Source organism: Barbus barbus, assembly GCF_936440315.1.
Source record: "Barbus barbus genome assembly, chromosome: 31".
NCBI classification, from domain to species: Eukaryota; Metazoa; Chordata; class Actinopteri; order Cypriniformes; family Cyprinidae; genus Barbus; species Barbus barbus.
Window position 1 is genome coordinate 2,222,351 of NC_136759.1, and position 13,986 is coordinate 2,236,336.

The 13,986-nt window shown below is 35.8% G+C and overlaps 1 protein-coding gene across 2 annotated transcripts; it reads right to left on the reverse strand.

Annotated features, from left to right (window-relative positions):
• Positions 1-212: 212 nt before the first annotated feature.
• Positions 213-13,505, reverse strand: LOC306851642 (protein IWS1 homolog). 2 transcript variants are annotated; one of them, XM_079388040.1, is made up of 15 exons: positions 13,182-13,505; positions 11,935-12,002; positions 8,932-9,424; positions 8,405-8,455; positions 8,124-8,325; positions 7,985-8,042; positions 7,176-7,288; positions 6,911-7,061; positions 6,275-6,357; positions 6,033-6,162; positions 5,009-5,126; positions 4,812-4,923; positions 3,176-3,232; positions 2,228-2,339; positions 213-931 (listed from the first exon to the last, which is right to left on the reverse strand). In XM_079388040.1, exons 1-15 carry the CDS (start codon positions 13,207-13,209, stop codon positions 818-820), a joined length of 1,890 nt encoding a protein of 629 aa, XP_079244166.1. In that variant the 5' UTR covers positions 13,210-13,505; the 3' UTR covers positions 213-817. The 2 variants fall into 2 exon arrangements, with proteins under 2 accessions (XP_079244166.1, XP_079244165.1); XM_079388039.1 differs by having other exon boundaries at positions 213-976.
• Between the last annotated feature and the right edge of the window lie 481 nt (positions 13,506-13,986).

The following is a 13,986-nucleotide window of genomic DNA, read 5'->3' on the forward strand; positions in this document are numbered from 1 at the left end:
ATTTTTAAATGGTCACAAAATGTGAGGACATATCTAAATTTAAATATATAAAAATACATTTTGCAGCTACTCAATATTTATTTTTAGTTTGGAGATGTATTCCATAAATTTCTTTTGAGTACATATATATATATATATATATATATATATATATATACACACTTCCAAAAAAAAAATATATACTTCAAAAAAATATATTTTTTTATATCTTTGAAAATATATACAACATATGCATGTAATTTTATTTATTGATTAAATTTCTCACACATATATCTGTTCACACTGTACAAAACACATTTGGTGAATTTCCTACAGTACCAGTCAAGATTTGTTTAGGTTGGAAACATATAATTTTGAAAATGTTCAATATTCCTCGTGATATTTCTAAGATTTTGTCTAATATCATTGGTGTGTTGTGAGTATGAGCCACTGATCATTATTAATAGTTCTTATTCCAGAATAAAATTACATTACAGTTTTAAAATCGAAACAAACCCCCATCCATTACCAATAAACTAAACCATTTGTTTAAAAATTATATATGCTTAAAAATTATATATGCAAATATAACAAAATAATGAAATAAAAAGCAAAAGGCCAGGAGAACATGAGTAAAATGCCGGACATGGAAACTCTTTATTATGAAAGATACATCAGAACCAAAGGGCAGATCGTTCCCAGAGCAGTTCTCTGGGTTCTGAACACATAGAAAACGCGGCTCTGCTCAACTCACGCATTACAGCACAGACACACGGCATTATGGGAATCTGACTGCAGAATCAAAGACTGAATCTGACAAACACAGGAGAGGCGGAGGTCAGAGCGGCATGTGGTTCCCCTCCACGCTGATCTTCACCGCGTGCCCAGGCTTCCTCAAGCGCTTGATATCCGCGAAACGCCGCATCTGTTTATCTACTCGTGACACTCCCTTCTTCAGCGGCGCATGAGTGAGAGAGCAAGAGAACGAGTCAAAACACTGGAAAACATTCAAACACAAGCCAAATTCAATTACAAATTAAGGGTTTTTTTTTTTTTTTTTTTAACCTTAACAGAAACAGGAACTTCAAGCAAAATCTTTTTTTTTTTTTTTAATAGAACATACTACAAAAGTATGGAAATATGAAAAACAATTAACTACTAAATGCAAAATATAAAAATGCTTTTAAAAAAGGGAAAACCATGAATACTAATATTGTTAAAACAACCAAAAACAATGCATAAAAAAAATTATATATATATAATATATAATTATTTTTTAAATGCATTGTTTTTAAATATATATATATATATTTACCTAAAAGACAAAAAAGGAAACTACTATAGGTAGAAAGCAGATTAAAAATTGCTCAAACAAAACAAGCAAAATCAAGTAAAAAAAAATAAATGCATTAAAAAGGGGGAACTACTACTACTATTTTTCTATTTATTTAAAAAGAGAAAAAAAAAACTACTGAGCAACAAATTTTAAATTGTCACTTAAAACAAATTTCAAGTCTAAATGTGCATTTGGAAAAAATAGAAACTACAAACCAAAAACAAGCCAATTAAAAAAACTAATATAAGCAAAAAAGAAAAATGAGTGACTACTACAATCAAACCCAAGCCAGTTCTTGTAAGTGCTGGACCAAAACACACCAGGCTGTTATCATACGTCATGTTCTTGAGCATGTTTGCATCTGTATTTTATTGTAGGTTTGTCTCAGTAGCTGTTAAATATATATTCAGCATGAACATGTCAAGAGCACAGGCCTGAAGCGCTGGAGTTTAGTGGACTGGTCATGTGACCGTCACAGCTCTCATACACGCACCACGTTTGCTAAACAGAGTTACTCTGCTCTGTATTTGTGGTGAAATCATCCAAACCCACTTTAACCGCTGTTAGTTGGGGTTTGTGAACGCTCATGCAGACACTTACTGCCCCCTCAGGCAGGAGCGTGTAACTACAGCGGCATTCGGTTTCCCTCAATGCTGATTTTCACAGCTCCCTGTGGCCGCCGCTGCTTCCTCTGCTCCACAAAACGCCGCTTGTGTTTCTCCAGCAGGCTGATGCCCTTCCTAAGGCTCCTCTACCAATCACACAACAGTAAACAATCTCCTCCACCAATCAGCTTCAGAGGACAAAAACCTAAGCATCATTGTTTCTCTCTATCCTGCCTCATGCTTCCTGTGCAGACTCCTCCCACTCTTTAGTTGAAGCCCCGCCCACACACATGCCCCGCCCACTCACTCTGTTTGTATCCATATCCACGTTCCATTTGGGCCGAACCACGTAATCCTTATTGGACGGCATGGGCACACGAGCTCGAGCACAGAAACCCGGGTCACCCGGACGCAACGCCCTGATAAACAAAGAGAGAGAAATATTAAATCATAAATTCTTTTTTTTTTTTTTTTTTTAATGCTTTATTGATTCAATACCACAAGAACAAGAGGTTATTAAATCATATAATCCAAACTAAACAGCCTGTGTGTGCGTCTCAGTTTACATTACTTAAAAAAATTATACAAATAAAAGAGGAAATAATGAATTACATTATAATTATAAAATGCATTTATATAATGCATTTTTAAATTATAATATAATAGATTTTCTTAAAATAATAAAAAAGGGATCATTTTCATTAGCATTCATAAAAATATTATAAGGAATTACACAAAATATATAATGCATCTTTAATTATAATAAGTATGTTTTATTATAAGAAAATACTAAATTATAATCATGTTAATCAGCACTAATACAAAATTATAATGAATTACAAAATCATTTACACAATATTTTATCTATAATTAATTATAATAAAATAATTAGTAATCAATTAGCATTAATACAAATATTGAGTTACACAATTCTACAATACATTTTTAAATTGCAATAATAAATACATTATAATAAAATATTAAATTATAATTAATAACAATTTGTACAATATTTAAATTAACTTTTGCAATTTTCATAACATTAAGCACATTTAAATAACAAATCAGTTCAATTGTAGGGTATTTACAGTCAATAAAACAACAACAACATTAAAACAGGCTTTATTATCTATTTATTCATACGATGTCATGAGGCTGTGGAGTGAAATATGATTGAGATGTTCTTGACAGGTTGTGTGTGATTCACTATAAAACTTCACTAAAATACTACATGAAATAGAAATAAGAGACTCACTTCTCCTCTCCGGTGAGCACTTTCTCCAGATCTCTGCGAGGAGTCTGTGCTCCTGAGCTGTGGGAGGAAGCAGACTGAGAATGAGCCAATCACACGCATCCGCTCAGGTCACATGCTCTCAGGCAAACATGCCCTCAGAGTCACGAGTCTGTTCAGCGTTTGCTCAACTGATCCACATCGGCCGGGTTTGAATTAGTGTGTGTTTGGGTTCGATCGCAATGCAAAACCGCAGCGCACATGCACACACACACACACACACACGTCAGCATGATGATGCAGGAAATGCAGAGACTCACAGAAAGACTCGTAGGCTTTCAGTGTTTAACAAACTTAAGATGAGAATGAATGTAAATGGGGTGATTGAGAGGGTGAGTTTAGGGTTAAGGTCAAGACACAACACATTCTCCACTACTGAGACCGACAGAACAGAATCTGACTCGAGAGAAAAGAACTTGGTCAAATGACATTAGAAGAATCTGAATCAACTGAATCATCCCGAACAGACTGATCAATTACAGCAGAATCTGAGTAGACCGACTGAATCATGCAACCGAATCAAACTGAATCTCACTGAATAGAATCTGATCCAGCTTCACAATCTGGAGAAAATGTAATAGCAATTTTTCTGATAAAAATTTAATTGAGACTTAAAGTGTGAACTTTTAAAAAAACAAGCAAAAAAGCTCCAAGTTTGCGGTGCTTATTTGTAGGTTTAAACAATTAAATAATAATAATAATAATATACTTTTAGAGTTGTACTGTGAAGAAATGATACTTTATTACTATTATTATATAAAAATTTAACAAAATAAGTTATACCATTTCATAGGAAAACACTAGTATTTAAGAAAAAAAAATAAAGATAAATAATTCTAATTATAAATAAAAATATTATCGTAGCATTTCACAGGCAAAATCTGGTATTAAAGATAGATAATTACTATTATTTTATTTACACTAAAATATGTGTGATTATAATATCTATTAATTTCTTTTAAACAAAATGAATAACATTATTATTAAATATAATTATTATTATTGTTGTTGCTATAAAAATAATAATTATTAAATAAATATATTAGAATAAAAACATTGCAACTTCACAGAAAAAATAACAATAAATTATTATTATGTTTATTATTGTTGTTGTTTTAATACAAATATTTATGGATATAATAATATGTATTATTTTCTTTAAGCAAAATTATTATTTCCTACTCTTTATCACAATTTAGTTTTTTCAATTAATCACGCAGCCCTGAATCTAACGAATCGAGATCACCTTGTCTAATAGAATCTGATTAAGAAACAATCATTCCATTCTTTTCTGTTTTATTGTTCTATCTTTCACACACATCAGTGTTAGAAACATTACTGATCTTGAGACGGTCCAGAAGTTTCGTGCTCAAACACACACACACACACACACACACACACTCACACACACACACACACACACACACACACACACACACACAGAACCTGAGTGCCGGGGCAAAGACGTCTGGCTCGTCCCGTCTCTCAGACGTCTGAGGCTCACTTACACGCCACAGGAAGAGGAAGGAGGGACAGAATGACAGTAAGGAGTGACGGATGATTGAAAGGCGGAGTGCGTGCGCACGTGTGTGTGTGTTACCTGAGGCGTCTGCGCGGGGCGATCTGCTGGTCCAGGTCTCTCTGCTCTCTCTCTTCTCTCGTCATTGCCTTGTAGTTGGATGATAAACCGAAGATGGGCCGTGACCACTCGTCTGCACACACACACAAAACACAGAAATCACTGCAGGAACACACACTCAAACAGATGCAGATATGGTAAAGCTAAACTGTTCGTACTGATGAGTTTGAGCGCGAGGTCTTTGTTCGGTCGAGACTCTTTCGGGTGTTTGTAGAGGAACATAACGGCTCGGCCGATTCCGCTGAGCTTCAGTGTTTCCTGACTCACGCTGGGCAGCTGAGGACAAACAAATGAGTTTAAAATTAAACAACACTAATCATTATCATCAGAGTGTAATAGAAAAAACTAAATAAATATTAATAATGCATAATTATAAAAATAAAAGTATATCCCATAACTAAGCATAACCCCCTGACAAACACAATGTTATAAAAATATAAAAAAAAACATTTAAACAAAAAACAATATTGAACAAAAGGGTAAAAAAAAAAAAAAATAATAATAATAATAATAATATTATATATATATATATATAAAAAAAAATAATCTCATATGAAAAATAAAATAAAACTGAAAAAATAAATGATAAAACAATATTAGTAATTATAATAACACTAACAATAAAGCAATAATAATAATTAGTAACACAAATAATAATCCTAATGTAATACACAATCACGGAATGTAATGTAAAAAAATAATTAATTAAAATCTAAATAAACTATTTAAAATAGTAAATAAATAAACAAAACTACATCCCCTTGCTCAATAATAAATATAAAAAAACATACATAAAAAAATACAAATCTAAATAATAAACCATCCAAAGTCGTACAAAATAAATAAAACTACATCCCCAAGCTTAATACACAAACACAGAATAAAAATAATGTTATTAAAAAAATTATAGAAAATGTACAATAAAGTAAAATAAAAATATAGCCCCTAATAAATATAAAACACATATATACACACATACATATATATATATATAAAAAAAACATAGAATGTAATACAAATATTTTTTTAAAAATAAACATTTAGGCCTAAATATTTTTTTTTTAATAATACTGGAAAAATAATAAACGTAAAAGTACAAGTGGAAGATTACAATATATCTCTACCTCAATAGACAATCACAGAATGCAATAATAAACATTTTTTAAAAAGCTGCAGACTCACCTCCTGCAGGATCTTGAGGAGCTCCTCTCGTATCTTGAGCGCTGGGAGACTCCTATCCGGGAGAGGACTGATCCATTCCTTTATGGCCATCATCACACCGCTGTCTATGAACGTCTCCTTCAGATCCTGCCTGCAGTGCACACACATTTACACCACTCTGAATTCAGTTTGCTTTTGTCCTGGAGCTACAGCGAGGTGAACACACACGTGGTGCTCCTTCCACAGGAAGAGGAAACACTCACTTCTTTAAATGCATCACCACTGTGGGCAGCAGCATGAGCTTCTTCAGAGCTGGTTTCTTCTGACCGTTCAGAGTCCGGTCCTCCTGAAACACACACATCCATTTTAAATGTTTTTGAAAGAAGTGGATTCCATTTTTTCCCAATTTATTTAAATTATCAGGATTTTTTCTGCTGGTTAAATTAAAATTGTAGTGGAAAGCATGTCTAATTAACTCTCATCATGAAACGTATACAACTCAATTTATTGAAATTTTAACAAAAATTTAACTTTTAGGTCCTGATTTTCTCTAAATCCCTTTTTTTTTCTTCTTTTTTTTTTGCGGTTTAATAGTTACCGACACTAGGCCATATTGCAATTTGATCCATTTACATTTTTCTGGACTTTTCTGGATGAATAGAAAGTTCAAAAGAACAGCATTTATTTGAAATAGAAATCTTTTGTAACATTATAAATGTCTTTACTGTCAATTTTGATCAGTTTAATGCATCCTTGATGAACAAAAACATTCATTTCTGCCCCTAAAATTTTGAACGGTAGTGTAACCAAACTCCACATAAATCAGCAGCAGGTCACAGATACTGTAGAAGCTCAGCTATATATAACCCAGACTCTCTAACACACACACACACACACACCTCTGCAGCTTCTGTCATTTTGGTGAGCATGGCGCTCACAACATCATCGGCGTCACTGATGAACGTCCCTCCATCTCGATTGCGTCTGCGTTTGCCGCTCTGAGCTTTCTTACGAGCCAGCATGATCTCAAAGTCTGACATGAAGGACATGCTGAAACACACACACACACACAGATGATTATCATATGCATGTGAAAAGACACAGAGCTTTATAGCAGCAGGAGTCTGTTAATTGACTTCCTGTTTGCTGTGAGTATGGTATTACTCTTTTCCTCCTCTGTCCATATCATCATCTGAATCAGAGTCGTTCTCCGGTCCCTTCTGTCCTGGCGCCTGAGACAGCGGCCGCTCAGCCTCCAGCTCCTCTTGATTGAAGCCCTGAACACACACACACACACACACAGGGCCAAAGGTCAAGAGAAAGGGATGTGCATTATTGGAATGATTCATTTTAGCAAATCCGTTTGATTGGACTGATTGTTTCAATGAATCAGTTCAACAAAAACAGATAGATAGACAGACGGATAGATAGACGGACAGACAGACGGACAGACAGACGGACAGACAGACGGACAGACAGACAGACGGATAGATAGACGGACAGACAGACGGACAGACAGACGGACAGACAGACAGACGGATAGATAGACGGACAGACAGACGGACAGACAGACGGACAGACAGACAGACGGATAGATAGACGGACAGACGGACAGACAGACGGACAGACAGACAGACAGACAGATAGATGGATAGATAGACGGACAGACGGACAGACGGACAGACAGACGGACAGACAGATAGACGGACAGACAGACGGACAGACAGACGGACAGACAGACAGACAGACAGATAGATGGATAGATAGACGGACAGACGGACAGACGGACAGACAGACGGACAGACAGATAGACGGACAGACAGACAGACGGACAGACAGACAGACAGACGGACAGACAGATAGACGGACAGACAGACGGACGGACAGACAGATAGACGGACAGACAGACGGACGGACAGACAGATAGACATTCATATGCAAATCCAAAATCATTAATATTAAAGTCAGCTAACCGTAAACTCCTCCCCTTCCTCATCGCCGGAATCTCCGAAGATGTCTGTGATCATTTTCCTGAGGGACAGAAAGAGACAGTTACACACACACACACACACACACACACGTTTAGAAAGAGAGATGAAGAGCGTTACTGACTCTTCCTCGTCGTCGCCGGAGTCGCTGTCGCTGCCGAACAGAGTCTTCTCGTCCTTCTTCCCTGTATCTCTCTTCGTGTCCTCCTCATCCTCGCTGTCTGAGCCCAGCTCCTTCAGTTTAGCTGCTAAACTCTTATCAAGAGCTCCAGAGCCTTCATCACTGCCAGAGTCTTCATCAGACACCAGCCTGCTCTTCTTCACCTCTGCAGAGACACAAGCACCATCATCATCATCATCAGGGGACATCATACAGTGAGTGTTAATGACAAACCGTAACTCTACCTTTATCCTCATCTTCATCACTGTCTGACAGAACAGCCTTCTTCCTCTTCACTGATAGAGAATTCACAACAAAAAACAGTGAGTTTCATTTATAAACATTATTATTATAAAGATTACAACAATAAAACTAAATTGAAATAAAATTAAAATTATATATTAGAAATATTAAAAGTAATGTAATATTATAAACCATAATAATAAATGTATAATTATAATATTATTATAAAGTAATATAAATAATTATTATACTAGTTGATTATAAAATATAAACGCAATACTATACATATCATGAAATCATTATAATATTATAATCATAATGTTTACTAAATTAATTAAATATTTTTAATTATTAAAATTGCTGAATATGATAAGTATATAATTTATATAAATTATATAAAGCAATACAGAATTTATATATTTATCATCACTATAATAGCATTACAATTTAATAATATTAATAACAATATATATATATATATATATATATATATGTCGTTTCTGATTTCATTCTGAGTAAACAAACATACCAGGCTTCTCATCTTCATCATCACTGGCCAGAGCCCGTCGTTTAGGCCCTTCATCCTCATCACTTCCTGCTTCCTGTTTCGGTCTCTCGTCCTCATCCTCACTGTCTGAGTTCATCACAGCTTTCCATTTTCCCTTCTCCTTCCTCCCTCCCTCCTCTTCCTCCTCTTCTGCATCAGAGTCTCTCAGAGTTTTCTGTTTGGGTTTGTCCGCATCCGAATCGCTGGCCACGTCTGATTTAGGGCTGCATCTCTTCTCTGTTTCCTCCTGCTCGGAGTCGCTGGCTGGGTGTGGTTTCTCCTCCTCCTCTATGTCGGAGGTGCTTGCTCTTCGCTTCACAGGAGAGCTGCCCTCCTCATCGCTGTCTGCAGGCCGCGGCGGCTCGGGCTCCGAATCACTCCCGTCTCCTCCTCCACGAGCCTCATGATCCGACCCGCTGTCTGCGTTCTCAGACCTCCTGTCGTGAGCGGCGTCCTCGCTATCACTGCCGTCATCCTGTGCGAGCACAACAATCAGAAAACACCGTTTACTCACCCTCAGGTCCCAGATGTAGATGAGTTTGTTTCTTCATCAGATTTGGAGAAATGTAGAAATGCTCAGCAATGGATGCAGTGAATGGGTGCCGTCAGAATGAGAGTGCAAACAGCTGATAAAAACATCACAATAATCCACACCACTCCAGTCCATCAGTTAACAAATCCATCATCAAGCATTTTAAACTTCAAACTGTTGCTAAAATATGAGTCCATATTCCATAATAACGCTTCCTCCAGTGAAAAAGTCCATCTCCTGTAGTCTCTCACATCAAAATCCTGCCACATATTTGTTTAGAGCTGTTTTGGCTTGTAAACGCTGCTTGATCTGTGCAGATTTCTCTCCTGATTCACACCAGAACACTTTTTCACCGGAGTACAGTTATTATGGACAGAGCCGGCACAAGGCATAAGCAAACTAAGTGGCCCCCAAGAGTAGCCTACATGTTTATTTTATTTTGATTCGTGATATATTATGTCAGTGGACAGTGGTAATTATCTGCCGGATTAACATCACGTAAACTGCCCTATTTCTCCCGAAATACATGGCCAGTTAGCTGGGAGAAAAACAGTAAACTTTATAGTAACCTACACAATGCGTATTTGATAGGAATAAAACACGTCCTCCATTAAGTGAAAGGATTATTATTGCCGCTTTCCAAAGAAATCAGTGTGTAGCCTATTTAACAAACTACATGTCTTTTTTACTTGACTGAAGTGTATTTATGTCTGAAACCTAAAATCAACTTTATTCGGTGAAAGCACTGAACAGTTATGAAATATGAAAAGCACTGAGCTAGTCTAAAGTGTGGCGCGTCAAAGGGTTAAAATCGATTGCGTTTTGGGGGTGGAGGAGGGACAAATTCAACATGAGGGTTTTGTGGCACAAATCAGGAGTGCGTTTCTCAAAACCATCGTTAGCTAAGACAGAACTTGCAACCATAGTTGTGTAAGAATTACAGAACCTCAGACACTTTGAACTCCTGAGATGGACAACACACACAGTGCATTAACATACAGACATCTGTCTCCACATCCCACTGAGAGAAAATGCCTCTCTCACATATGCATCAGTTCCTTCCCCTCACCCATCCTTAACTCAGCTCACTCAGATTGGTCAATAGAAGAATGTAATATTCTACATTAATGCAAGTGATATTTACAGTCATGTTTGGTATCATCTGAATTGTCTCAGGGCGACTGGTACAATGGTCTCATTCTTATAAGAAGTAAACTAAAAGGTAATACAGATCGTAAGAGTTCAGAGATGTTTTGCATACTGTAGAGGGCGGATCAGCACCTAGTGGTTTTCATGCAAATTACCTTCTGTCCCAAAAGGTGCTAACTCGACTTGATTAAATTGCAAATTACAATTGTTAGTCCCTGTCTCCATCGCAGGGGGTATTGGTCTTAGTCTGAAGTACTTAAGGAAATGATGCGTGTGTGGTATGTCTGAATACTCACACTATGTGTTTCTATAAAGTCAGGTTTGCATCCTTTACTCGTAGATTTATCTTTGAGAATTCAATGTTTTGTATTGATATGATTTGATCTCTTTGAATTGCTGTGGAATTGATATAACACATACAGTATTTACCTGACTGAGAATAAATTGTTACATTTGACCTTATTCTGTTTTACTCTGTAATTATTGATTCTAGTAGATTACGCTGCATCCTTGTTAGAGACATGAGCAACCGAATGAACGAGTAAATATAAAGTCAAGAGTTAACTAGAATAATCAAATATCAGAGCTCAGACCCCCCACATCCCCCCCAGTTAATTAGCATAGCCTAGGTAGGGTATCTTTTTGTTTTAGGGAACATCAAACCATCAGCAAATAGACTTCTTAATATATTATAATATAACATTTTACTTAGTTTTAGATGAAAGTTGTTTATATATTTTTGTAAAAACAAGCTTCCGTTTCATAAACTGATAACAGCTTAACATTATTTACCTTGCTATTAAATTCCACTATAATTATGCCTCAATTAGCTAGATATAGATTAAGAGTTGTGTACAGTTGCTCTCTGCTGTGTTTAATATCTATAAAAAAGTATGACTTGTAATGAATAAAGACAATAACCATTCATATCGGTGGCACCGAGGGGCCCCCAAATACAATTCTGCTTAGGGCCCCATAAAGGCACTGATTATGGACCCATATTTGAGTTGAAAATGTCTTAATGCTGGATTTGTTTCAGCTTTTGTCTTCTCCAGATGTTAACTGATGAACTGGAGTGGTGTGTATTATTGTGATGTTTTTATCAGACTCTCATTCTGACGGCACCCATTCACTGCAGAGCATCCATTGCTGAGACACCGATGCAGAGACACATTTCTACAAACCTGATGAAGAAACAAACTCATCTACATCTGGGATGCCCTGATGGCCAATACATTTTCAGCAGATTTCCAGTTTTGGGTGAACTATTCCTTAAAGTGAAGCACCCAAACCATCAGACTAACCTCAGACTGACGTGATTCGGGTCTGGCATCCTCCTGCTCGTCCTGAACTGGAGTAGCACTGCCATCATCTGAACAAATACAAATCCAGAGTCTTGGTACTTTGATGCATTATATGGTATTTCATGTTTATCATCCTCCTACATCATGGTAGTTACAATTTAAATAGCACAATTTTCCAGCGTAAATGACCAAAAACATGGTATTACCATTGTACTTGTCCAAAAAACATGGTACTTTGATGAATTATATGGTAATGCATGTTTACTATAGTCATACGCCAACATACTTCAGAGAATACCATGTTGTTACTGTAGTAAATGCACAAATATGTGGTGTTACCATGGCACTTATTCACAAAACAAGAAAATACCACGGTAGAGTGATTAATTATATGGTAACAAGTGTTGGGCTAGATACTCAAAAAATGTAATATATTACTCGTTTCTAGTTTCAAAAGTAATATTATTACTTCACTCCTTACCTAACAGTATTTAGTTCCACTGCTTTTCTTTCATGCCCCACATAAGATGCATATCTTCCCCATAAAATTCTTCTAAAATGTTACTAGCAATATATTTCTGCCTCATCATTTGACTCAAATCCACATTAGATCGCGGTCAGAAGTTATTACAACACTCAGCGGTGATTAATAGTGGCGTTTAAGTAAAAGTGTTGTATTAATCGCATTAATTGTCATGTATAGCTTGAAGCTAATATAATTAAGATCATATTCCATCATGTATTCATAAGAAAATGTTTCATTCTCTAAACAGATTTTATATAATTTGTCAGAAATAATGCAACACTTCCATAAGAGCCACAGATTACACATCATCTTTTCTCCAGACAAAATTAATGTTATGGCAATATTTCCATCCACTAAATGTAAGCTTTTTCATATTCCACATGCTTGCTGCACTGGTGACTTCATCATTTTCACAAGCACATGAAAATAAATCTAGTTATTATTGGATTGTTGAACTTTAAATCAATAGGGGTTGAGAAACCGAAAGTAACTAGCTATTTTATGGATAGTACGTGTAATATTATTAGTAATTAAATAGTTACTGCAAAAAGTAATATTATTACTGTAACTAGTTGCTAGTAACTGCCCAGCACTGATGGTAATGCGTGTTTACTATAGTCCGACACCATGCTACACAACATACTTCAGAGAATACCATGGTATTACCGTGGAACACGTGACATTACTGTGATAGAAGGAACAAGAACAGTTGTAAAGTTACCTGAGCGGATCTCCTCGCCTCCATCCATCTGGACTGAGGACAGAACCGCACTGCTTCACTCACAAACAAACAAACACACAAACAAACAACAATAAACCCAGAACAGACGCTGATGTCGGAACCCGGCTCTTCTGTGGATCAGCGGGGATCTTCTATCTGTCCGGGTTTGTCAGCACACACATGAGCTCTAATTAGTTAAACTGCTGAAATATTATTATGATTGTCAGTAACTATCCTCCCTGTTTTCTTTTCTTCCTCTAAAATGGTGTCGTCGCTCTGGGACGCATGCGTGCAGACACGCCGACGCTTTAATATTACGTCAGTAAAAACGTCGTCTTTGAAGGGGCGGAGCTTCGCAAACAGACGGCGGACACGTGCTCTAGTCAAATAACTTCAAATTTAAGTGATTAAATAAATTTAGAAATCATATTTGCTTTAATATTATGAATATATATATATATATATATATTAGTGCTGTCAAAAGATGAATCACGATTAATCGCATCCAAAATAAAAGTTTTTGTTCCCATAATATGTGTGTACTCTGTTAAAGACACATACAGCATATATTCTGAAAAAAAAATTACTTGTATATATTTATATTCATATAAATTATATCATATATAAATATATGTAGTATATAAGCATAACGTATTTTTCTTAAATATATACATGCATGTGTGTGTATTTATATATATATAATAAATATACACAGTACACACATATATTATGTCAACAAAAACTTTATTTTGGATGCGACTAATCCCAATTAATAATTTGACAACACTAATATATATATATATGT

Excerpts from the sequence above, each read along its gene's own strand:
- LOC306851642 (XM_079388039.1), bottom strand. The coding sequence starts at position 13,209 with ATGGATGGAGGCGAGGAGATCCGCTCAG. Across the intron at positions 6,163-6,274 it reads GTGGTGATGCATTTAAAGAA|GCAGGATCTGAAGGAGACGT; the intron begins GTGAGTGTTTCC and ends TGTGCACTGCAG. Across the intron at positions 2,340-3,175 it reads GTGCTCACCGGAGAGGAGAA|GGCGTTGCGTCCGGGTGACC; the intron begins GTGAGTCTCTTA and ends TTTGTTTATCAG.